The sequence below is a fragment of the Anomaloglossus baeobatrachus genome, chromosome 4 (assembly GCF_048569485.1).
Source record: "Anomaloglossus baeobatrachus isolate aAnoBae1 chromosome 4, aAnoBae1.hap1, whole genome shotgun sequence".
Classification (NCBI taxonomy): Eukaryota; Metazoa; Chordata; class Amphibia; order Anura; family Aromobatidae; genus Anomaloglossus; species Anomaloglossus baeobatrachus.
In genome coordinates, this window is record NC_134356.1 from 417,895,702 (window position 1) to 417,923,603 (window position 27,902).

A 27,902-nucleotide genomic window follows, 5' to 3' on the forward strand; every position below is an offset into this window, starting at 1 on the left:
GCAGCTGCAAGCTCCTGTCTAGAGAGTGTCAGGCCGTGCTGGGTGATGCGACTCGACTCTCGCGCAAGTCACTCGCAAGGGTGACAACAGCTTTATATTCGCTCTGGCATCTTCACCTTTTATCGTCGCCTCACCACAAACCTGGACAACCCCTTTAAATATTACATTAAGCACTGTAGCATGTCCTATCCTAACAGTGTGTAATATACTCACTGTCAGGATTTAGCTCTACTTGCTGGTTCAGCAGTCATCACATGACTACTACACTCAAATATGATTTTCATACTGTAGTTTTCCATTGAATATTTAGATAACTAGGAACAGCAGCTCATCAACACCTGAGTGTTTGTGTGCAAATTCCATATGAGCAGCCATATGACGACTACTCGACTCACATTAGGGGTGGGGAGGGGGCGACAAACTGAATTCTTGCCCTGGGTGCCAGAAAATCCGCCTCTGCTTTAACATTAAAGAGAACCTATCAGAGATGTGTGCTTCCCTAACCGTGAGCGGCATGAAATACTGACAGGCTCCCTGAATACAACCATGTAATTTACTGTCAAATGCTGCCGTATTTCAAGGAAAACATAGCCTTAAAACGTGTCAGGCTTGAGGAGAAGCGACTGATTGGCGGCTCCTCTTCTACTCAACAGCTTGATTGACAGACATTTCCATATACTGTTTATAACACAGGTCTACAAAAAAATATTGTGTAATCATCGCAGGTGACTTTGTACTTTTCTGAATCATCTTTTCATTCTGATTTCAACACTGTATATAGCTTTTCTGTAGCACGTATAGTTTCCATGAAGCAGCATCATTATCATTATTATAAGGCAAGGGTGGTGAACCTCCGGCCTTTTATGCGGTCCCCGGGCAGATTCCCGGGGGCTGCAGTGCTGGGTCCGCCGCTGAAGTCTTGTAGGCTGCCGGCCCTTTAAATCACCACATGCACCGCTGTCCAGTGTCAGCGTGCTCAGCGATGTGTGTGTGTGTGCCTGCCCCTCTGCTCTCCTGAGCGGTGTGCCCGGTGCCTGCACTCCTGCACTGTGTGCTCGGGACCTGCACTCCCGCCGCTGTGTGCCTGGCGCCTGCACTCCCACACTGTGTGCCCGGTGCCTCCACTCCCGGACTGTGTGCCCGGTGCCTCCACTCCCGCACTGTGTGTCCGGCGCCTGCCCTCTGTGCCCCGTCCAGTGCTTTGGGGCCTTCCAGTTCTGTGTACCACCCCCCCAAAAGTTGTGTGCAATGCTTAGTGCTGTGTGTCCCCCCCCACCCATGCTGTGTATCACCCCAGGTTTGTGTCCCACAAGTGATGTCAGGGTTCTGCAAGTGCTGTGTGCAGCCCGCCCTGTGCTGTGTGCCCTCCCAATGCTGTGTATCACACCCAATGTTGTGTTCCCCCAGTCATGTCTGTGCTCTGAAAGTGCTGTCCATGACCCCATTCCCTCCAGTGATGTCTCTGCACCCCCAGTGATGTCTGTGCCCTCCCAGTGATGTCTGTGCCCTCCCAGTGATGTCTGTGCCCCAGCCCCTCTTGTGATGTGTGTGCCCCCAGCTCCTCTTGTGATGTGTGCACCCCCAGCCCCTCTTATGATGTGAGTGCCACCAGCCCCTCCAGTAATGTCTCTGCCCCCCCAGTGATGTCTCTGCCCCCCAGTGATGTCTGTGCCCCCAGCCCCTCTTATGTCTGTGCCCCCAGCCCCTCTTGTGTTGTCTGTGCCCCTAGCCCCTCTTGCGTTGTGTATGCCCCCCAGCCCCTCTTACGTTGTGTATGCCCCCCAGCGTCTCCTGTGATGTGTATGCCCCCCAACCCCATTTGTGTATCCCCCCCAACCCCTCTTCTGTTGTGTTTGCCTCTAGCGTCTCCTGTGATGTGTATGCCCCAGCGTCTTCTGTGACTTATACATCACATTGGAGATGCTGGGGAATATACATCACGGGAAGTGCTGGAGGCATACACATCACAGGAGACACCGAGGAAATACACAACACAGAAGGGGCTGGTGGCATATACATCATAGGAGGGGCTGGGGGCATTTACATTACAGGAGGGGCTGGGGGCATTTACATCACAGGGGGCATTTATATGTTCCCAGACCCTCATGTGATGTATGTACCCACAGTGTCTCCTGTGATATATATATAGAGCAGTCCCAGAGTCTCCCATCTGATGTGTATACGTCAGTCCCAGCGTCTCCTATGTGATGTATATGCCCCCAGCCCCTCCAGTGATGTCTGTGCCTCCAGCGTCTCCTGTGATGTATATACATGGTCTGTTATGTGATATATATGATTTACCAATCTTATTATCACAAAGAGTTGACTGCACTCCAGACCGGGACAAACCTGGAAAAGCAGTTGTCAGAAGTAACATGATTAGTATCATCAAACATCACAGCCACACCAAAGAGAAGCAGCTCCAGCCACCACAATAGGGGTGAGTTAATTAATTGTTTGACCACATATAGCAGGGTCATTTTCATTGATTCATTGATAATTTGGTGTGGCCCCCGAAGGTTGGTAGAAATTGCCAAATGGCCCCCGGCAGTAAAAAGGTTCCCCACCCCTGCACTACACAGTCCTCACATGTAAATGTATGTATCTAAAAGGCAAAACGGCAAAAGAAGACAGAAGGGGTATTATCTGCTTCTGTTTTCTCCTCGGCATTGGGGTATGTCAGAGCTTTGTGATTGATGAGGATCCAACTGCTGGAATCTCAGCAAACCAGAGTAAGTGGGTCGGTTGCATTTTTTCCTGCTCAGCTATGTTCCTGTCCTGCATCTGTTTTGGTAGTAACTCCAAAACAGTTCTATTCAAGTAAAAGGGGCAGTGCTTTCAAGAGGCTGATAGGAGTTCAGCAATGCTTGGCCCTTCAGTCTCAGGATTAGTGGGGGTCCCGGATGTTGGACATACAGTCATCAGAATGTGATAGCATACCCAGCGACAACAATGCTTGCATTGCTGTTATTACACCTTTCATAAAACATCTGTGTAAATAATTTTACACTCTTCATTATTGATTTTTAATGATTCCAAAAATTGTAAGAATCTAACGATACTCGTTAAATCTATGATACTAAGTATGAATGGTGGCAACCAAGAGGACTCTAAAGATCTAACCGCATGTTTTATGATAAACAATAAAATCATTGTGCAACTCATACTATAGTGTGATAATATAAGTACAAGGTCTTAGAAGTGTAATCTAAGGGATATAACATACCTGTGGGATAGCAAGACCTAGTGCAACTCCTCCAAGCAAGAAAAGGTTACTATGCAGCCAATTAACCAGTTTGTCAATGCAGCCATTGGTGTGTATAAACTCTCCAGCTTCTAAATAATTGAGCGTCTGCACGCCAAAGCCACACATGGTATTCACTACGGCCTAAAAGAGATTATACTGTATTTATAAGTATTTACATCATGGCATGATGGTTTACAGATGAATGATTTCCTTCTTGTGCGCAGTACCAGACTAGGTTATTTATTGCTCTCACATCTATGTAGTGCTATCAGCCTGTTGCTTAGTGGAAATAGGAGATATCAAGATGTTTGCATTATGTATGAAATAACACTCCACTTTCCTGAAGGCACTGTGACTACAAACAGGTAGATATTACATACTTTGCTCGTGTTTCTTATGGGATATACAGATAAACTTGCAAAATAGGGTATAGTCAAGAAAACTGGAAATCTTCAGAAAAAGTTCTCATGAAGTTTCATTAAGACAACTCTAGCCTCATACATTATCTTCTCCTCAGTATGCTGGATAGTAACTGTATTTATACTATACACTAGATATTACATTTAGATAGAACAATACTATTAAGCAGTACTGCATGTTAAATCATTTAGTAGAGATATTTTATATGCATACACACATAGGGTCCAATTCTTTAAGACCAGTGTTGTGCAGACCAGTCTTAATGAACAGGATCACTAATTAATTAGGAGGTGCACCCCACTTTATAAATTGGGTGCATCACTTAACTTGAGTGCGCTTTAGCCAAAAATGTACTATACTGCAGTCAGGGACTGGAGCACATTACCGGCGAGAGTTACACCAAGGAGGTGTTCGTATAATTGAATTACACAGTCAGGCTTAGCCCCGTACAGTCTTGCCCATTTTGAAAAAGCTGTACAGTACTGGTGTGAAAACGCCAAATATCGCAAACATTTTGTGGCAAATGAAAGTGTTTTACCCGAGGACTGGCATAAACACCTTCATGAAATGGGCCCATAGTGTGTATATATATATATATATATATATATATATATATATATATATATATTTTTATTTATTTTTTTTTGTATGACTTATTCTCACTTTGCATCACCTGTCAGTGGTACAATATTCCTCGGCATTTATTCTGGTAAATTCTTACCTCATCTTCACTGTAGAGGCAGCAGGAGTAGGGTACAGAGCAACGTTCTCGACTTCGGTTTTCTGAGGAACAGTTGAAGTATATATTCTGGGACCAGTCTTTATAAGAGATTCCCCCACAACAATTAAACTGATAGAGAAGGAAAATATAAGACAAAATCACTATCTAATAAAGCCTTAGGTATCAGCAGCTAAAAGAATTGGAAGCTTGGGACTCCATTTTTATTCTCCACTTGGGGGAACAGTTTTCCCTTGCACTAAACAATCCACATATTGTAATGGGGTCATTGATATTTTACTTTCCTTGCAGTTATGTGCTACTTCTTTCATCTACTCCCTTCTATTCTATCTTTATAATAGCAAGAGGAAATGGAGGGGATGTAAGAAAGTAACACAAGTAGTGATGGGCGAACCCGAACTGTAAAGTTCAGGGTCCACACCGAACACATGGTGTTCATGCACACGATCCCGAACACGAGCTTTCCTGTGAAGCTCGTGTTACAGTTCGGGTCCAGGGGCTGTAAAAAGAAGCACATTAAAAAAACATTATGAATATATTTACAGGTCCCGCGACACGTCCTGCAGACCTGCTCAGCTACTGTCTCCCGGCTGCTTCCGGCTCCGATCATTAACTTCCGGTGGTATTCACTGCACTGCTGTCACTCGGTAGTTTTTGGCCATGTTCGCGGTAACGTCAGGGTTCACCCGAGTCCATAGCTCATGGACTCAATTGAACTTTGACTGTCACTGTGCGAGTCTCGCATTGGTATCACTTGGCATGGCGCACATTCTCCAGACAGGAGCGAGTCGGCTGCATGTATTTTCATGCAGCTGAGGCGCTCGTCAGGAGAGTGTGCTCCGTGCGGGGTGACATAATGTAAGACTCACACGAGTTATACCCAGGTGGAATCATACCCTCAGTGTCAGCCTGCTTCTCGCTCAGTACAGACACTTGTCTGTACAGAGTGAAGAAGCAGAGCCGACACTGCTCTCCCTGCTTCTCGCTCTGTACAGACGCTTGTCTGTACAAAGTTATAAAGCAGAGCTGACATTGCTCTCTGCTTCTCGCTCTGTATAGACGTTAGACTGTACAGAGCGATGAAGCAGAGCTGACATTGCTCTCCCTGTGGACTACGTTGGACTAAGGATTTTTTTATAATAAAAGTGTAGTCTCTAAATGTTTTTTTTGTTTTATTTCTAATAAAAAAAATTTTTCTATGTGTTGTGTTTTTTTTTTACTGTTTACTAGATATTCATGGTGACCATGTCTAATTTGGCATGACACCATGAATTTTGGCCTTAGTACCAGCTGAGAACACAAAGCAGGTATTAACCCCTTTATTACCCAGAGTACCTAAACCATCAGGGCTGCTTGACGAGCCGGGTAAAGCGCCAGGAAATGGCGCTAAGAAACAATGCACCATTTTGAGGGGTGGCTACGATTTTTAGTGTGAGGGCCCAGAACACTTAGGCCTTACCACGCTGAGCATCCCAGCCCCCAGCTGCCTAGTTTTAGCTGACTGGTGATCAAAATACGGCGGGAGCCCACACTTTTTTTTTTAATTATTTGTTTAAATAATTAAAAAAAATGAATGGAGGACTGCACGCTGTGTTTACCTGTCACACAGAGCTCCGTGGACAGGCCCACCGTCTGAGATACTGTGAGTGAGGGGGGAGCTGAGAGCCCCTGGAGACATTCGGCTGTGAGAGCAGGTCAGGAGATAAACAGGGGGCTGTGGAGGGGGCAGATACATCCCTGCAGGTCTCATCTTATATGGCTGCTGCACAAGGCCTGTAATCTGCAACAGTAAACAGAGGCAGATAAGCCTGAAGTGCATCACAGCTCAACTTGATTAACCCATACTTCACCACTTCACCAGCACTGACAGTATAGAAGAGGGTGAAAAACAAAAAGAAGTGGGATCAGTCATCTGGCCTGCCTCCTGCCCTTCTGACTGGTCTTTTTCAAGTAACATCTATACACTCTCATACACAGCGTGGAAATAATTGTGAAACAGCCAAGTTTACCACACAGATGTAATTAAGCTTATGTTATTGTGACGTCACCACAGTCTCTAAAGAAGCTCCATATTTACAGTTCTTACTATGGATAAATTTGTGGGTAAGAGCAATGCCACACAACCAAGTAAAGGAATTAGACCGCAAAGACGAAACCAAAATGCACCCCCATCACCAGGGGCTTCTCCTGAGGCAACTACAGACCCACCCCAGGACACTGCTAAGGCCATCACGGATCACTTGATGCCGGTGATTGTTGGGCGGCTGGCAGCCTTCCAGTCTTCATTAGACAATATATTCACCCAAGTTAATGCCCAGGGTTCAAGGCTAACAGATGTGGAGCAGAGGGTCTCTGACATGGAGGACTCTGTAAAGGAAATTTCAGAGATGCTGGAGAGCAGGAATAAGGACATTGCTGTATTGCTGGACAAGGTAGATGATCTTGAAAACAGGTCCAGACGCAATAATTTAAGGTTGGTGGGCGTCCCTGAATCGGTTCGGCAAGCTGATCTACTGAAACTCACTTCAGAATGGCTACCAGGAGCTTTGAAATTGGATCTAAAGTCAGGGCCAATTGCTATTGAAAGGGCCCACAGAGTGGGCCCACCTCGAAATGATGGAGAGGTCAGACCCAGACAAGTAATTTTTAAGGTCCTGGACTTCCAAGACAAGATCAGATTGCTGACAGCATTTAGAAAAAATCGCTCACTTACCTACAATAACTCTAAACTGCTTTTGTTCCAAGATTACTCAGCAGCCTTGACAACAAGACGCAAAGCCTTCAATCCAGTATGCAAACTATTGTCGGAAAAAAATATTCGCTTCAGTCTACTGTATCCTGCTGTTCTACGCTTCACTACAGGGGGAAAGAATTGGACTTTTGAAGATCCTAAGTTGGCTTTAAATTACCTTCTTCAGGAAAATGGAGCTTCGCCAGCAGTCAACATAGACACTTAAATCGGAGACGTCACTGTGCTACAGTTCTGATGTTCATTCTGTTTTTCCTTTTTTTTTCAGTGTCAGGACTGCCAGAGAGGCAGGTGACATTGCCATTAGATTAAGGTTTTTGTTTAGATAGGAAGGGGTTAGGGGGCTCTGTGTGCGGACCTTTAGTTTAGCTCTCATATGGGTTGTCGCGTTTACTCGCTGGGATGGACGAGGGAACCCAAATAGGTTGTTTATAATTTTACAATTAATTCCTCCTTCTGGAATAGGATAAATGACTAACACAGAGAGCACAAATGTGTCCACGATTAAATCGCTGTATTGGTGCTCCTGGAATGTTAACGGGTTAAACTCTCCTATTAAGAGGAAAAAAGTTTTAAATTATCTACATCGTTTAAATTGCCATATTGTCTTCTTACAGGAAACACACTGGATGAAGGGCAATCACCCATTTCTTCACAGCAGAAAATATGCCGTATGCGCAGAAGCGTCATTTACGAGAAAACAAAGAGGGGTAGCTATATTGATCAATAAGCATATTAGTCATGAAGTTCTGGAGGTTTCAGAGGACCCTATGTGTTACGAGGGGGACCCGGGGAAGCGTGCCAAGATGGGAAATGGACTGCTTCCGCCGGTCAAGGTCCACTGTGCGGTGTAAGGGACCGCCGCTATGGTGGGTGAAGAGTGAGCGGGTTGCTGCTAGCGATCGTCTGGAATGTCACAGACGATCTATGTACACCGATCTGCCCTAACCCGTGAGGGTTGTATGGCACAGATCTCACGTCTCGGTGTACCTGTTGCACGGGGAAGCACAGAGGTGCCCACGCACGTGTGCCAGTGGAAGTCACGAGAATATGGCACGAGGGTAGCACAGAGGTGCCCACGCACGTGTGCTTTCAATAAGCAGGTGAGTCCAATGGAGACTTGAGGAGCTCACCTGGGACAGGAACACGGCCTGTTGACGGGGGTACTGCCGGAGCAGCAAGGCAGGAACACGGCCTGCAAACGAGGTACTGCCGGAGCAGCAAGGGCCAAGCCCACAAGAGACAGTAATGCCTGAGCAGTGGCGTGGCAGCACGCTGCCAGACATCCAAACATAGATGGACGGTCGCGCGCCGCCATGATGGCAGGGGGAGCTTTTAAGGAGGTGCAGCTCCACCCGAGGGCGGGCGCGAGGCGGAGATGACGGACTTGACCCAATCAGGGTCCACGACGTCCCAGCCTGGCCAGTCAGGATTGACCACGTCACCAGCCTTGTCATCAAGCCGTGTGACGTCAGTGAGCGAATCAGGACCCACCACGCATTGCACATGCTCACCCTCCTGCCTCTGGGAAATAGAGGCGGGATCCTCGGTCTCACAATGTGCAGAGATAACGGGAATCTCACTGCTTCCCTGAGCAGTAAACCTCTGCACATTGCGCAGCCTCGCAGACCTTCGGGGCCGCTGAGCAGGAGAGTCTGCGGCAGGCCAGGAATGGGAGACCGCTTCACTCCTTGTAACAGGAGAACCACTAGGTGTCACCCTTCTGCTGCCTCTCTGAGAAGGTATCTCCTGCACACTGCGCAGTCTGGCAGACCTTCGGCGCTGCTGAGCAGGAGTGCTCGTGGCAGGCAAGGAATGGGAGACTGCCTCAGTCCTTGCCTCAGGAGAGCCACGAGATGTAACACCTATGGGGAGATTATTATTGGTGAAAGTGAAGATAGAGGGCACTATCTACAACTTAGCAAACATATATGCACCAAATATTCCTGATCCACAGTTCAGAGCCAGATTGATCGAAAGTATCACAGGTTGGGATATGACTAATTTAATTGTAGGCGGAGATTTCAATGAGGCTCATGATGGAATTTTAGACAGGTCAAGTCCCCAGCCATCTCCTCTATTGGCGCTCCATAGTGGTTTGCAATATCTCGTCAATCAATTGGGACTAATAGACACATGGCGCATGCAGCACCCAATAGATAAAGATTATACATTTTATTCACATGTCCATGACTTACATACACGGATTGACTATTGGCTACTAAGCCCAGCACTGATGCCACATTTACTTTCCTCCAACATCCTAGACATCTGTATTTCGGATCATGCACCGGTTACTTTTAATTTATTATCTACCACAATACTACGGGAAAGAAGGTGGAGGTTTCCTTCATATTTATATCAATCTGAGGATTTCAAAGCTTCTTTACAAAACTACTGGAGCTTTTATGAGAAGGATAATCACGAGCATAGTGGGGACGCTGGTTTGTATTGGGCTGCCTCCAAGGCAGTAGTAAGAGGTCAGATAATATCATGTCAGCCATAAGAGAAAAAAGCTCCTGGAACAAACTATATCAGCACAAAAACTTCTCACGCAGGCATATAAAGATTTTAAAAATAACAACACGGATGCGACAAAACAACATTTCTTAGAGGCCAAGGAGGCGGCGGACACCTTGGCCCATGAGATGGCACTTAGTAACCTGGACTACCAGAAACATAAATACTTTAAATGGGGCAACAAACCTGGGAAATTACTAGCTTCTTTAACCAAACCCTTTAGAACCACCACTAGAATCCACAAAATTAAAAAGAAAGATGGTACCTTGGTAACAACAGATAAGGAAATAGTGGAGGAGTTCAGGGCATTCTTTGGCTCGCTGTATGAGGCGGAACCGAGGGAGGTTGACGGGGAAGCTGATTATATCCATGGTACCGTAGCGCCCATCTTGACAGAGGAACAAAGAGTAGTACTAAACGCCCCTATAAATATTTCAGAAATAGTAAAAACTATTGGCACTCTTAAACTAGCCAAAAGCCCAGGGCCCGACGGATTTAGTAACGAATATTATAAGATCTTGGGAGCCTCTATCGGTCCTCATCTATGTGCAGTGTATAATAAGATAGTCACAGATAGAATAATTCCCGACAGGTTCAATGAGGCAAACATTATAGTATTACCTAAGGAAAAGACCCACTACAGGTGGAGGGATACAGACCCATCTCATTACTCAACTCTGATTTTAAAATCTTTACTAAAATACTAGCTGGTAGATTACAACAAGTGATTCCAGATCTTATTCTGCCCTTCCAAAAGGGATTCGTGCACGGGAAATCCATCACCTATAACATCAGGACGGCTATTGGGGCTATCTCTTATAGCAGGAAGCATAGATGTACCAAACATATAGTAGTTAGCCTTGATGCGGACAAGGCCTTTGACAGGGTCTCTTGGGCCTATTTACATAATCTTTTGGCATGTCGCCAGGCGGGATCCTGGTTTTGCGAAGCAGTCAAGATGATATACACAGAACCCAAATCCAGACTATCTATAAATAATACATTCTCTGAGCCATTTGAGGTACAGAGGGGAACGAGGCAGGGGTGTCCCTTGTCACCTTTATTGTTTAATTTGGCTCTGGACCCAATGTTGAGGACCCTACATAATTTAGCAATATTTCAGGGCATCAGAGTCGGTGGGACAACAATTAAACTTTTGGCTTTTGCCGATGATATTTTATTGTTTATTGCCAATCCCTCTCAAGCGATTCCAGAGATAATGAACACATTGAATAATTTTGGAAAGGCCTCAGGCTTCAGGGTAAATTACAAAAAAACTGAGGCATTGGCAATGTACAAATCGGGTAAAATTGATAACAACTTATTTCCCTTCCAGTGGTGTACCAGGTCCATTAAATATTTGGGGATTCAGCTCCCAGCAAACCCCTTGTTACTATATCAAATTAATTATAAGCCTCTTATAAATTCATTAATACATCTACTCCAATCTTGGAAACATCTGAAAATATCCTTTTCGGGCCGATGTCACTTAATTAAAATGGTAGCATTCCCCAAAATAATGTTCTTATTTCAGACTCTCCCGTTGCTTCTACGCAAATCAGATATTAAGCTACTAAATACATCCTTTGGAAAATTCATTTGGGGGCACAAGGGGCGTACTAGGATCAGCTTAATCAAGCTTCAATTACCAAAAGGGGCAGGGGGCATAAATCTTCCAGATCTGGGCAGATATAATCTAGCAGCAAATTTTAGATATGTGGTGGACTGGGTGCGAGGAGTATCTCACTTTGCCAATGTACAATTGGAACAACAGCTATGTTCACAAGTCTCGTTAACAGCATTGCTGCATTTAGGGAACGAGGAAATACCAAGTGAGGTTAGGGATCATCCAACACTATGGCATACTATACAAACGTGGAGGAAGGTGAGGAAACTTGGTAAAATTAACACTTCAAGTTCCCCATTTCAACCCTTTATTGGAAATCCGAGATTCCTCCAGGGTCGCCCTCCGAGGATTTATGAAACATTGTCAATGCAGGGTTGTGCTTATGCTGCAGATCTAATGGAGCCTGATTGGTCGTTGCTTTCTTACGAGAAGGCGGCACACCGATTTCCAGCTTTTGTGGGTCAGCCTTTTCTTTTTCTTCAGGCGCGTAGCTTGGCACAAAAATATCTTGTTGACAAGCCAAAGGGAGATCTTGGAGGAAGTGTGGATAACTTTCTTAGGAGGGCAAGAAGCCAGGCGTCCTCGACTAGTCAGGTTTATTCAATGTTGCGTACAGTTTGGACATGGGAGGGGAAAACAACAGGTCCAGCAAAATGGAAGGTAGACATGCCAGAGTTCGAGGTAAAGGATTTTTTACAAGCCACGCTGTTGCAACGTAAATTTCTGTCGTCCAGTAGCTACACAGATATGGCCTTGATGATTCTACATAGAGCATATATTACTCCAAAAATTCAATCAAAAATGGACACAAATGCCTTATACTCTTGTTCTAAATGTGGCATAAGAGACACTGACCTGTTTCACCACTTATGGGACTGTGTTCAGATACAACACATACAATATTCAGTTTGCTCTGACACCACAGTGGGCGATTTTTAACATGTTGGAGGAGGCTCAACAAAGTCTTCCGAGAGGTACCAGGGCAATGTTAAGTATTTGGGCCTCGACCACTAGGAAAAGTATCCTACATCTCTGGGTAAATCCTGAAGCACCCTCTCTAGCGTTTATCCAAACAAAACTAATGTTCATATTCAAAATGGACTGGCTGGATGCTCTGTTGAATAAGGAGAAGCTGACTAAGCGTTTCTTTGAAACATGGTCTTTATTTATACCTAACTTGGCTACAGTGCTTAAGGATAGACTTAAATCTCAGTTTGGACAGACCTCTTGGTACCTTTTTGAACTGCTCAATGGACACATACCAATTACATAAGTTACCATTTTAAGTTGCTTCTGGTCGCACGCAGAGCGGGGGGAGGGGTGGGCGGGACTGTTTTGATTATAATGTCATCAATGAAATGCTCTTTGTATAAGAGCAGATTGTAAAAGAAATTCGGTTAAAATTCAATAAAAAGATGTTTAAAAAAAAAAATAATGAATGGGCTTCCTGTATTTTGATTGCCAGCCAAGGTAAAGCCAGGCAGATGGGGGTGGCAGCCCGTAGCCATCTGCTTTATCTGCGCTGAGAAATACTGCGAAGCGCTATCTCATTTTTTTTAAATTATTTATTTTTAAATTACTATATGTGTAAGGGACCCAACAGCCAATCACAAACGCTGTCATGCAGAATATGCATCTGTGATTGGCTGTTGGAGTAACCTTGAATATGCCCATACATTCTAGATGCTAGAATGTATGGGCTGGTTTCAGGATATTTCAGCATCCAATCACAGACGCTCACTCTGTGACAGCATCTGTGATTGTCTGATATTTTAACAGTAAAATAAAACAACAACACAGAGAAAAAAAATCTTTTATTAGAAATAAAACAGCAGACATTTAGGACTCCATCTTTATTACCGGAAAAAAAAAACCTCCGACATAGTCCAAGGTGGGCGATTATCTTCAGCTCTGCTACATCTGTGCAAGAAGACAAACACAGGTCTGCTCACACAGGCTAAGCTGAGAGCTGTCAGAGCCTTCATCCAAGTGCATAGCTGAGGCCAGTCAGCTCTGCCCCCGGGTAACCACCACTGACTACAGGACCTTCCATGATGTCATAGCCATGTGACCAGTCTGTAACCCATGAGGTAGTACAACATTCCCACCAGACTGATCACATGACTATGACGTCCTGGAAGGTCCTGTAGTCAGTGGTGGTTACCCGGGGGCACAGCAACAATTGGACCCGGAAGCTAAAGCGGCCGGGAGACAGAGTCTGCAGGACACGTCATGGGACCTGTAAGTATGATCATAATGTTTTTTAATAATACAGAGCAGGCTACATATGGCGTGCATGAAGTCTGTGACATAAGTCTGCATTGGAGCTGTATACACAAAAACAGTACATTTTTTAATCAAGTCTAATTATGTTTCCATCTTTTTTTCTTGTTTTAAGGCTTTAGAAGAATGAAACATTGTTGTAAATGTGGACAGCCACTTTATCATCCTCACTAAGTGCAGAAAATATTCTAGGTTAATATACAGCTCCGGTAAAAATTAAGAGACCGCTGCAACATTGTCAGTTTTTCTGATTTTTCTCTTTATAGGTATATTTTTGAGTAAAATGTAAATTGTTCTTTTATTCTATAAACTACTGACAACATGTCTCCGAATTTCCAAGCAACAAATTTTGTATTTATTTCCTGAAAATGAGAAATGATCAAAATAACAAAAAAATGCATTGCTTTCAGACCTCAAATAATGCAAAGAAAACAAGTTCATAATAATTTAGAAACAATAATACTAATAATGTTTTAATGTTTGGGAAGAGTTCAGAAATCAATATTTTGTGGAATAACCATGATTTTTAATCACAGCTTTCATGCATCTTGGCATGCTTTCCACCAGTCTTTCACACGTGTTTTGGGTGACCTTATGCCACTCCTGGTGTAAAAATGTAAGCAGTTATTCTTTGTTTGATGGCTTCTGACTATCCATCTTCCTCTTGATTACATTCCAGAGGTTTTGTTTTCAACAGGGTTCAGGTCTGAAGATTGATCTACCCATGACAGGGTTTTGATGTGGTGGTCCTTCATCCACACATTGATTGACCTAGCTGTCTGGCATGGCACATTGTCCTTTTCAGCTTTGCCTAACACCTGGTTGTCTAATGGTTAGACGGAGACCTGGAGAAGTGTACAAGCCACAGTGTCTTGAACCCAATGTGAAATTTGGTGGAGGATCGGTGATGATGTGGGGATGCTTCAGCAAGGCTGGAATTGGGCAGATTAAACTTTGCAAAGCACGTATGAATCAAGCCGCATACAAGGTTATTCTGAAAAACAGTTGCTTCCTTCTGCTCAGGCAATGTTCCCCAACTCTGAGGACTGTTTTTTCCAGCAGGACAATGCACCATGCCACACAGCTAAGTCAATCAATGTGTGGATGAAGGACCACCACATCAAAACCCTGTCATGGCCTATTATTATATTGTATTTTATCACGTTATATTTATATCCTACAGGTCTGAACCAGAAACATGTACAACATGAACACGTTTGATGAATATATTAAGTTTTCTCTATAAAAGTTAATCTTACCTCTCTTTGTCCAAAGTCTATGAGATTTTGTAGATCTAGGTCATCCCTGTAGTGAACAATTGCGTTACTAATCACTTCACTCACCTTCCCGCGAGCCTTCAAGAGAAGAAGCAGATTTACAATCAGGTAGGACGTAATATTGCCAATGCTATTAGGACTGGCATTTAACATGCAATCACTAGAAGCTAAAGGACATAATAGTACACAGCGCCCATAGGCCCCAGTGTTAAGCAAAATAATGTTATACAGTCTTTCATGGTTACTGTAAAGCACAGCCTGTTGTGCTTTAAAGAATGCAGAAGTAATGCGGACACGTACTAGATGAATCGGCGCTTATAGATGTGTTTGTTATACCTGCTTGGTTCTTGCATAGTACATATACCTGATGTGACTAGACAAATTATGAACACTGCATTATATCAAGAAATAAATCATAAGAATGAGGCTCAGAGGTAAGCTCTAATTGAAAGCGTACTATGGGATGACAGAATTTCACATAGATAATAAATATTTACACCTTAGGCTGTCTGTAACTCCATCGAGGACTAAAGGGTGCTTTACCCGCTGCGACATCGCTAATGATATATCGTCGGGGTCACGGTGTTTGTGACAACACATCCGGCGTCGTTAGCGATGTCGCAGCGTGCAACACCGATGAGCGACCTTAAACGATCGCAAGAGAGTTAAAAATCGTTGGTCTGTGACACGTCGTTCATTTACCAAAAATCGTTTTCTGGTCAGTAGCGAGGTTGTTCGTCATTCCTGTGGCACCACACATCGCTATGTGTGACACCGCAGACACGACGAACATCTCATTACCTGCTGTCCACCAGCAATGAGGAAAGAAGGAGGCTGGCGGCATGTTCCAACCGCTCATCTCCGCCCCTCCTCTGCTATTGGGTGGCCGCTTAGTGACGCCGCAGTGACACCGAACGCACCCCCCCCCTTGAAGGAAGTATTGTTCAGCAGTCACAGTGACGTCGCTGAAAAGGTATGTGCGTGTGACGCTGCCGTAGCGATAATGTTTGCTACGGCAGCGATCACCAAATGTCGCACGAACGACGGGGGTGGGTGCTATCGCGCACGACATTGCTAGCTATCGCTAGCGATATTGCAGCGTGTAAAGCACCCGTCAACGATCAACAATTTTTGACGCTTTTGCGATCGTTGATCGACGCTCCTTGGTGTCACACGCTGTGATGTCGCTAACGGCGCCGGATGTGTGTCACTAACGACATGACCCCGACGATATATCGTTAGCGATGTCACAGCGTGTAAAGCACCCTTTAGTCTCTTACGTTTAAAGACCTGGCAAATTGGATTCAGATGTTTGTGCTGATGGGGCCATTGTCTTCAATGATGCAGATGGGGTCACCATATGCTTTGCTGGACATAATTTTCAGCAGTTAATCCCGTTCACGCTTTTGTTCCCACCTGAAATGATGTCCAGAAGAGCACATAGCAACTCATCCAAATCACATCTTCTGGGCTTTAACCATAAGAGACTTAAACCTTGATGCAGTTACTGACGGCACAATAAAATGCAATGTGAACACAGCCTAAGGAGTAAATTAAACTAAACTGAAATGAGAGAAACATCAAGCAAACTAAGTTATTACCTCTCCCTTCTGACCATTCTCCCCGTTGGATATACTGTCCCATAAGATGACATCTTTGTCTCTCTCCCACTTTTGTTTACATGAGCTTTATAATTGAGGAAATATTTTTTTGTAGCTATAAATTTTCACTTGTACACAAACACCCCATTAAATGATGCCGAGGGTATTTTGGATATCGCACATCTGTTCTTTGTATGCACACAGTATCCACTCCACAGCTGTGTTTATCCACAAACTGTATGTATGATGAAGGGGCCTAGCCTTAAGTCACAGATTCATCACAAGATAGACCGTGTCACGTAGGAGCTTTTTATATGGATTACACAAATATGTTAGGATGTTATCATTTTAGTGTTAATCCAAGGTTTTTCGACAAAAATGTATAAATAACTGGCAAACAAAAAGAATATGTCACTGGGAATGAAGCTGTAAATGGACATGCCACATACATTTATCTATCCTAAGAATAGGGCCTTGTCAACCGCCGCTGTAAATGCAGGGTTCGGCAAAGCTCCAGAATAAATTAAAGGTGAATTCCGACCATCTCTCCGTTGACAGCGGCATATGTCTGGGTCCTGTTTTTGAGATGACATGCCACAGATGTAGTATATAAGAATAACCCTTTAACAAACAAATTAAAGAGACCCTCCAACCTGAAACTGAATAGCGACTATACATTTCTCATGCACAGTCACTGTGCCTAATGACCGCCATTTGCTGGTGACAGTGGTAAATCTAAAACATTCCTCCCCTGCCTCTTACTATTACACAGGTGTGTTATTTATACTTACCACTGCACTCCCCATGTCATATTAAAAGCAGGGCTAATGTAACACCAATCTGTGCAGAGCAGGCAAATGGAAGTCAGGTAAGATGACTACACAGGAGAAATGTATAGTCCCTAGTGATGAGTGAGCACTACCATGCTCAGGTGCTCGGTACTGGTAATGAGCAGTTGGATGCTCGGATGGATGCACTTCGATTACCTAAGTATAATGGAAATCAATGGGGAACTCAAGTCACAACCATCCGAGCAACTCCTTGTTACGAGTACCGATCCCCTGAGCATGGTAGTGCTCGCTCATCACTAATAGTCACTTTAAGTTAGAGGGTATAGAGTCACTTTAAAGCGAATTCTCAATGTTGTATTTTAATAAATGCTGAGAACATCTTCGTACTTATTGAAGATACAAGTCAATGATCAATAGTTGGAAGTATGTTCAAATGTATAGAAAAAATCAGCAACATTTGTGCGGAAGCGGATCTTTTATATATTCCTATATTTACCATTGCAAATGGTAAAATCTATAATAAAAATCTGCAGATTTTAAGGTATACCTCCAAACTTAAGGAAAATCTAAAATCTATGAGCGGTTGCCCTTTTATTTAAGAAAACAATGGGTAGCCACATATAAATAATATTACTAAATAGATCTAAAATATAGAAATACGTCTCTAAAAAGTAGAATCTAGCAAAAGTCAAGTCTGGTTTTCCAGTTTCTGGGATGAAAACAGAAACCTGGCATAAAACACTTTGAACAGTTGTAAAATGTTTTCGCAATGCTAGGTTGCACAAAAATGTACTGTATTTTCTGGTGTATAAGATGATTTTTTAACCCATGAAAATCTTCTCAAAAGTCAGGTGTCGTCTTATACGCCGGATGTCGTCATGGCTTTACACACAATAAAAGCTATTCTCACCTCTCCACCGTGCCTGCGGTGCCTCCAGCTGCTTCTTGCAGTCCGCAGACACACAGACCCCACTGTGATAGCATCCGTGCACGGAGCGGCCGCTGCAGGATGTCGTCATGGCTTTACTACAGTTGAATGCTTTACAACGCCACAAAGCATTCAACTGCAATAAAGCGCTGACAGTAGCGGCGGCCCTGTGTATTATACGCGCTTTACTGCAGTTGAATGCTTTGTGGCGCCGTAAAGAATTCAACTGTAGTAAAGCCATGAAGACATCCTGCAGCGGCCGCCCTGATCACGCTATCATGGAGGGGTCTGTGTGCGGCCTGCAAGAAGCAGCTGGAGGCATCGCGGGAACGGAGGACAGGTGAGAATATCTTTTATTTTGTGTAAACAACAGCATGATAGGGGACAGAAGGGAACCAGGAGGAGCACATTATTAAACAATGGAAACATTACTGCATGAGACATTACAGCAGGGGACATTACTATACAATGGGAGATATTACAGCAGGAGGGCATTGTTAAACAATGAGCTTATTTACTGCACGGGACATTACAGCAGGGCACATTACTATACAATGGGGACATTACAGCAGGAGGGCATTATTCAACAATGGGTTCATTACTGCGCAGGACATTACAGCAGGGGATTTCACTAAACAATAGGGACATTACTTAGGTCGACTTACACTCGAGTATATATGATATATCCCAAACTATATTTTAACTGGAAAAGTTGGGGGTTGTCTTATATGTCCAGTCGTCTTATACGCCGGAAAATACGGTAGTTAGTTTTGGCGTTTTCACAAAGATGGGGAGGAGGCAGGGTTATGCCCGCCTATCAAGTCAAGAAATGTGCCGGCTTATCTTATCCCAGAAATGTTACTTGCCTGCAGTAACATTTCTGGTGAGGCGCCCGCCACTTTTTTGCACCCCCTCATTAAGGCTATATTCACTTGTTGCTTTTTTGCTTCTTTTTTTCTGCATCCAAAACCTGATCGCTTAGCTGCAAAAAAGCTGCAGCCAAAACACAGGTTTTCCTGAATTTTTTATACTTTTCTTACCGTGTTTTTTCAGGATCTCAAAGTCAGCTCTGCTTCCACCACATAAGCATGAACAATACAAAGTGTTAGACCACCAATGCAAGACATATGTGAAACCAGAAAACGTTTTTTAAATAAAAGGGCAATTAGATCCAATTGTTTATTGGAAAAAGTTTTTTATGTCTGAAAAAGAGCCTATTCTGAAGGAAAAAAAAGCTGGATTCAAGTGTGAAGCATAGTCATGAACTAAGGCTGCTTTCACACATCCGGTTTGAGCCGTGCGGCTCAATCCGGCTGTGAAACCTATGCAACGGATGCGGTGAAAACATCGCATCCTTTGCATAAGTTTTTTACATGCGGCCCGTCCGGTTTTTGCCGCTTGCGGCATGCTACTGAGCATGCGCAGTGGACAAAACCGCATACGGCGGCCGAATGCGTTTTTTGCCGCATCGCACCGCATCCGGCGTCCATAGGGATGCATTGAAAAATGCGCCGCATCGGTCGGATGCGGCGCGATGCGTTTTTTTTGCCGGAGCAAAAAACGTGCCAGGGAACGTTCCATCCAGCCGCCGCATCGGCTAAATCAGCCGCATGCGGCAAAAAACAGACGGAACGCAAGCCCATACGGCACAATGCGGCGCCAATGCAAGTCAATGCTGGAAAAAATGAAACCGGCAGCAATAAAAAACGGTTTCGTTTTTTCAGCAGAGCGCTGGATTGTGCCGCACTGCTACAGCCGGATGTGTGAAAGCAGCCTAAGGTTACATAAGTTCATAAAAGACAGCAGGGGAAGTGGAATTGACAGGGCAATGCTTACTTTCACACACTGTTAGGGCTGTCAGTTGATCAGGCATGGTTTATTTTCACACATATGTAGGGCAATCAATTGGTGAGGAATTGTTTACTTTCACACAAAGGTAGGTGTCACGCTGTGTGAGGGCATAACTGGGGACCGAAGCTCCTAGACTGGCCCTCACGCTACGGGACCCTATCTACCCCTAATCCCAGAGATACTTCTGATGGAGAAGACGCCTGGGCCGCTTTTCTTGCCCTGCTCCTAGCCAGCACTAATCCAATACCTCCCAACCCAGGGGAGGACCGGGACAGGAGTGGTTGAACCCACAGATATAGACAAGTGGGGAAAGCGAAAACTCAATCACTCAGCTAGCACACATGGAGATATGAGACAATACGTGATAAGGAGGCATTAAAGAGCAGGGAGGAAATAACCAGACGACAAGAGGGTTTCCACGGCACACCAAGCAGCATGCAATAAACCAACAGCAACTGGAACACAACAGCACAAGGACCGGTTTAGCAAAAGCTATAGTCAGCATGGGAAGACAGGCTCCACCATCTTAAAAAGGCAAGGAGTAGGCCACTTTACACACAGAGATAAATCTGCGGCAGATCTGTGGTTGCTGTGAAATCGTGGACAATCAGTGCTAGGTTTGTGGCTGTGTACAAATGGAACAATATGTCCATGATTACACTGCTACCACAGATCTGCCAAAGATTTATCTCTGTGTGTAAAGTGGCCTTAGGTTATCACAGTAACATCTGTGATAGGGCTCCCACAACATATGATCCAAGAGGTAACCAGCAGGCCAGCAGAGATTAACTCCTGCAAGCCCGATCACTAATGAGCACACAGCTGGTCAATGCCCAAGCCTATCTATGCAACTCAGAAACACCAGAGAAGGATTAGTGTGGAGTGTCAGATTCTGCAGTGTGAACAGCATCAGATGCCACAAAAAAAAGAGGTAGTTGAACTCTATAGTGTTTGGATATGTGCAACAATGAATGTAGGAATATAAACATGCAATTCTGCTATGAAAAACATGTAAAAAAGGGAGCTACTTAGCACACAAAAATGGCCAGTTTATGTGATCGCAACAGCCAACATCAAAGCTACTTATTATTGTTGGGTCCCTATCAAACTAATGCCTGTCTTTGGGTTAGAAAACCTACAATATACTATATGGCCGGATAGGAACCTGCTAATGAATAATTAAAGTCGCCTAAGGCCGGTGTCAGACGTCCGTGTTTAATCAGGTACAAGTCACAATTTTGACAGGTACCGGAAAAAACACGGGTCTGTGAAATAAAAAGATTTTCCATATTTCCCTGCTTTATTTGGCTCTGCTGCCTCCCGCTCCTGACCACCGCTCATTATATTCATTGATTATTCACCGCACTTAGGACTTGAAACCCGGAGCAACGCAGGGACAGCATCGCGGGGACAGGTGAGTATTCTGCAAGCACAGTGACATCCAGGAGGTCATTGGAGTTCCTAATCAACTCTGATGACATCCTGATGACACCCCCGCGACACCCTCGCTACAGCTTCATGGGTTCATCAGAGTTCATTGGGAACTGTGATGAGTCCCCGATGGTGTCCCCGCGATGCTTCGGCTTCCAGGTCTCACCACACACACACACACACACACACACACACACACACACACACACACACACACACACATATACACTGAGCACATATACACACATATGTATAGACATATAGCAGACACACATGTATACACCGAGCAGATACACACACATAGCACACATGCATGTATACACTGAACACACACACACACACACACACACACTCTGCTGTATACTCACCCAGCAATGTGGTCCCCGGCACTGAAGTCCCCAGCGCTGCTCCGGCTTCCAGCTCCACAGAGCACTGAATATTCAGTGAGTATAATGAGCGGGGGTCAGGAGCGGGAGCCAGCAGAACCGAAGACAGCATCGCTGGATACAGGTAAATATAGAAAATATTTTTATTAAAAAGACCCCTGTTTTCTCCGGTACGTGTCACACTGATGTCACATGGATCACATCAGTGTGCGATCCGTGTGACACCCGTGCTGCCGGAGAAAAAAACGGACGTGTGTGCGTGCGGGGCCACGAGGGGTCATATGGTCCATGTGAAAACACGGCTGTGTGAATAACAGTATAGAATAACATAGGTTCGTGTGACATCCGTGTTAAAAACAGATGTCATACGTACCTAAAACACGGATGTCTGAAACCAGTCTAAGGCTGAGGAGCAGGAGTGTTCAATCAGAAGGCATGACTCTACACTCTAAGAAAAAGACTGATGGCACTTCCTAACTTTCTAATGTGAATGGATGCATACTGAGCATGAAACATAGTAAGGCTATATGCGCACGCTGCAGTTTTTGTCGCATTTTTTGGTGCAGTTTTGTTGTCAGATCTTTCTCACTTTTGACTTCCCAGCAAAGTCTATGAGAAGTCAAATTTGCTGTGCACACGTTGCAGTTTATTTGTCAGCAGTTGTTTTTTACAAAATTTTGTGATAAAAAAGAAGCATGTGTTCATTCGTCTTGCGTTTTTGTCAACTTTTGTCACCCATTGAAATCAATGAGGGGATGAAAAATGGATAGCAAACTCTTGGATACAAATTGTTTGCGTTTTGCATATGTTTTACACTCAGTTTTGTCAGCAAAAACGCAGCTCACCAACTTAGTTCCAGAATGACAAGATCAAAGCTGGAGTGATTTTGGGGTGTTGGTGTCTCTGTCTCTCTCCAAGCGCTTCATACTCACCGATCACTGGGGCGGCTGTCACACTGCTCCCTCTCATTCTTCCCTACCTGCTCATTAGGCTCATACATATCCACTGCATCCGCTCATTAAGCTCATATATATTCACTGCGTCCCCCACTCACCGGCGTCTGATTGTTTGCAGTCAGAGCCGCCCTCACGCTGAGCGACAGCTGTCTGACTGCAACCAATCATAGACGCCGGTGAGCGGGTCTATATCGTACAGTAAAATAAATAAATAAATAATTTAAAAAAAATGGCGTGCAGTCCCCAATTGTAATACCCAGCCAAGATAAAGCCCCAGAGCTGGGGGTTGGTATTCTCAGATTGGGGAGGTCTATGGTTATTAAGCTCTCCCCAACCTAAAAATATCAGCCAGCAGTCACCCGGAATTGCCGCATCCATTAGATGCGACAGTCCCGGCACTATTTCCCTACTGCGGTGGCAATTGGGGTAAAAAGAAGATAATAGCAGACCATAGCTGCCACTATGTCCTAGATTTGTCATGGCAGGTGTCTATGAGACACCCCCTCATCGCTAATCTGTAAGTGGAAGTAAATAAACACAAACACCTCAAAAATTCTTTATTTGAAATAAAAGACAAAAAAGCCACCCACTTTAACCACTTTATTAACCCCCGATAAACCCTCCAGGTCCGACGTAATCCACACGAGGTCCCACGATGCTTACAGCACTGCTACATCTAACGCTCACAGCGAGCACCATAGAAAAAGACTGCCAGCTGTGAACTCCACGCAGCAAATGAAGTGAGCTGCGCGATAAGCGGTGGCGTCACTGAGGTGATTTCTGGTCACAGCTGGACTCCTCCACCTGTGACCGCAAATCAGGCCACAGCGACTGAAGTGAGCCGCACGATCAGCGGTGACGTCACTACGGTGAGTCCACCACCTGCGGCTCACTTCAGCCGTGGACTCTAGGACACATGGACTACTGCTGTGACTGCAAATCACCCGAGAGACGTGACCACTTGTTGTTCACTTCCCTTGCTGCGTGGAGCTCACAGGGGGCAGTCATATTCTATGACACTCGCTGTGACAGGACAGGGATGTAGCAGAGCTGAATCGCTGTGGGACCTCATGTAGATTACGTCGGACCTGGAGGGGTGTTTGGAGGTTATTAAAGTGGTGAAAGAGGGGGCATTTTTTATTTTATTTCAAATAAAGGATTTTATGGGTGTTTGTGTTTATTTAATTTCACTTACAGATTAGTGATGGGGGGTGTCTCATAGACACCTGTCATCACTGAGCTAGGGCTTAGTAGCAGCTGTGGGCTGTTATTAACTCCTTATTACCCTGATTGCCACTGCACCAGGGCAACGGGTAGAGCCGGACGAGCCCTAAGAGGTTGCCTTGCCATTGACTGTTGGGCTCACATAAAACTGGCCATTTTGTGTGCTAAGTATCTCATTTTTTACATGTTTGCCATAGCATTATTGCATGTTTATATTCCTATATTCATTGTTACACATATCTTAGCACTAAAGAGTGCAATTGTCTCCTTTTTTGTTACTATGTTTCATGCTCAGTATGCACCTGTTCACATTAGAAAGTCAGGAAGTGCCATCAGTTTTGCCGCAATGACACTGGGCGGGTTTAGAGCCAAACACCATGGGACATTAGGGCATTCAGTTAATTAGGCTTTGTTTATTTTTACACATAGGTAGGGCATTCATCTGATCAGGCATGGTTTAAGCTGGGGTCACACTAAGCGACAGCGACAACGACGTCGCTGTTACGTCACCATTTTCTGTGACGTAACAGCGACCTTGTAAGTCGCTGTTATGATCGCTGCTTAGCTGTCAAACACAGCAGAAGCAGCGATCATAACGTCGCTGTGCTACATGTGCAGAGAGCAGGGAGCCGCGCTTAGCGCTGGCTCCTTGCTCTCCTAGGTACAGTACACATCGGGTTAATTAACCCGATGTGTGCTGCAGCTACATGTCACACTGCAGAGAGCAGGGAGCCGCGCGCACTGCTTAGCGCTGGCTCCTTGCTCTCCTTGCTACAGTATACATCGGGTTAATTACCCGATGCGTACTGCAGCCACATGGGCACAGAGCAGGAGCCGGCGCTGGCAGCAAGGGCGGAGGCTGGTAACCAAGGTAAATATCGGGTAACCAGGGAAAGGGCTTCCCTTGGTTACCCGATGTTTACGCTGGTTACAGCTTCGCAGCTGCCAGACGCCGGCTCCTGCTCGCTTCATTTCGTCGCTCTCTCACTGTCACACACAGCGATGTGTGTGTCACAGCGGGAGAGTGACGACCAAAAAATGAAGCTGGACATTCAGCAACGACCTGCGACCTCACAGCAGGGGCCAGGTCGTTGCTGGATGTCACACACAGCGACAGCGACGGGACGTCGCTGCAACGTCACAGAAAATGGTGACGTAGCAGCGACGTCGTTGTCGTTGTCGCTGTGTGTGACACCAGCTTTACTTTCATACCTTGGCAGGCCATTCAAGTTGGAAGGTCATTGTTTAGTCTAACACCTGTTATACATTTAATTATCACTTATTTAAACTATACAGAATCAGGAGAAACAGCATGGCCATGGTCATGTGAGAAAACATTATAGTTTATACTTGGGGGAAAAATAAATAATAATAAAAAAAATAAAAAAAAATGTGTTTAACATTTGCTTAACCTGCGTTTTTTTTTCATAGTATCATAGTTTTTAAGGTTGAAGGGAGACTCTAAGTCCATCTAGATCTGCAATGTTTTTTCTGCCAAAAACATTGCAAAAACTGGTATCAGCTTTTTGCCACGGTTTCGTTGTGTTTTTTTACTTTCTATAGGTGAAAAAATGCTGCAAAAATGTTGAAAGAATTGACATGCTGCTTCTATCAAAAAAGCAGCAGTGTTCCATTTTAGTTAGGAAAAAAAAGCAATAGTGTAGATTTCTGAAATCTCATAGCTTGTGCTGGTACTGTAAAGAGCAGCTTTAATTTGCATAAAACTCATGAAAAATATGCGGCAAAAATGCAACGTGTGAACATAGCCTAAGGGTATGTGCCCACAATCAGTGTCCTGGACGCAGCGGGTCCTGCCCTATGAGGCTGTGAGTCTCCTCCGCAGGAGACCACAGTTGCTTGTACCCACGATCAGGGTTCAGTGCGCTCTCGCTTCTCTTCTCCCTACGGAGAATGCATGCAAATCTATAGGAAACAATTGACATGCTGCGGTCTGGAAAAACGCTCCACAGGTCAGTGTTTGCTGTGGAAAGAACAAGCACAGTGGGAAGATTTCTAGAAATCCCATCAACTATGCTTGTACTGTACAACGCAGCGATTTGGACGCAGTGAAACCACGCTACATCCAAAACGCTGCAAAACACTAATTTTTGGCATGCACCCTAAGGCCATGTGCGCACTAGAAACTGACTTTTTCTTAAGGAAAAACTGGACCCTCTGAAAGAATCTCACACCTGCGGTAAAAAAAACGCACTAAAACTTCAACGAAATCCGCATGTGGTTTGGTGTGGAAATTCTGCGTTTTTTCGCAGGTTGGTCCCTGTGGGTTTTTACCACTAATTAATGGCTAAACCGCAGGGACCTGCAGAAAAGAAGTGACATGCACATTAATTCCGCAGCGGAAATTCTGTGGGTAAATCTACAGGTATAAAAAAACGCAGTGTGCGCACAGCATTTTTTTATACCCATAGGTTTTGCTGGGGAATGTCTGCAGAAATGTTAGGCTATGTGCCCACGGGACCTTGTTTCTGCGGATTTTGCCGTGGAAACCTGCGGATTTTTCTGGATTTTCCAGATAAATCCGCAGGTTTTAGCATGTACAGTCACTCCCCATGTTATCCTATGGGACATGGGGAGTGCTGTGTCCACGCTGCGGAAAGTGCGGCTGCCGACCATGCTGCGGATGTAGGCATCCGCATGTATAATTGCATGTCAATTATTCATGCGCAATTACCTGCGGATGTCCCGGCCCTCCACTATGGAGATAAGAGGCCGGGACGTCCGCAGGTAAGCCGCATGAATCTCCGCATGTTTCCCGCAGCTATTCCGCTGGAATTTAGCAGCTAAAAATAGCTGCAGACGCCGGCGGACAGCTGCGGGAAACATGCGCTTGTACCTGCGGATACATCCGCAGGTACGAGCGCCCGTGGGCACATAGCTTTAGACATATTTTCTGCAGCAAATCCACTGCTGTAAATCTGCAGCGTGCGCACATGGCCTAAGGCTTCTGCCACACTCACGTGAAATTCACGCACGTGCCGAGAGACACGTATTTTCCCTGCGTGTTGCGTGCAGGTAAGTACGTGTCTCTGGTACGTGCGGGACACGTGTGTTCTACGTGTGCTATCCGCGATAGCACACGTAGAACCGGTAATTATTATACTCACCTGGTCCTTCCTGATGTCCGCGCTGCTGTCCGTGGTGCTGATCCTCAGTCTCCAGCCCTCCCGTCTCCCCGCTGCTGCTGCTGCCAGGCAGTGAAGTGAATATTCAATGAGAATAATGAGCGGCGGTCGGCAGCAAGAGGCAGCAGCGGCAGAGACAGGAGGGCTGGAGAAGGTGAGTAAATGTTTTTTTATTTTTCACTGACATGTGTGGTTTCTCCGGTGCGTGTCACACGGGACCGCATCCACACTACACCCGTGTGGTACGGGTGCGGGCCGTGTGACACCCGTGCTGCCGGAGAAAACACTGACATGTCAGCGCTTTCAAAAAAGCACACACGTACAAACGCACACGGACACACGTTCCGTGTGGTTTTACGTGTGTGTGCCTGCTACAATAGGGTAGCATTCGTTAAAGTGTCTCCGTGCCGCCGGTACGTGTAAAAAATGACAAACACGTGCCGGCAGCACGGATGTGTGGCGATAGCCTAAGACTGGTTTATGAAATACTCATTGTAATGACTTGGGCCAAATTTTTCTGTATCACAATATATTGCAGTTTCAATTAAAACTGCAAATAAAGTCCTCAAAGCCTGTCAACGAATGCTTCTTTGGCTGCGACCGCACTTTGCGTTTCCACCTGCGTTTTGGGTGCTTTTAGGTGCGTTTTGAGAAGCACCTTTTTCATGCCAAAAGGCATGCGTTTTGATTTCACAGCAAAGTCTATGGAAAATGGGGATTTCTAGACCG

General features: G+C 45.0%; 1 protein-coding gene across 5 annotated transcripts in view; it reads right to left on the reverse strand.

The window, feature by feature from the left end:
• The window catches only part of TSPAN33 (tetraspanin 33), a 171,740-nt gene that overhangs the window by 62,529 nt on the left and 81,309 nt on the right, over positions 1-27,902 (reverse strand). For all 5 annotated transcript variants that reach the window (XM_075345375.1, XM_075345373.1, XM_075345371.1 and 2 more), the window contains 3 exons: positions 14,845-14,940; positions 4,389-4,517; positions 3,227-3,388 (listed from right to left, as the gene is read on the reverse strand). In XM_075345375.1, coding sequence (XP_075201490.1) covers positions 3,227-3,388; positions 4,389-4,517; positions 14,845-14,940 — 387 coding nt within the window. The remainder of the gene's footprint in view (positions 1-3,226; positions 3,389-4,388; positions 4,518-14,844; positions 14,941-27,902) is intronic.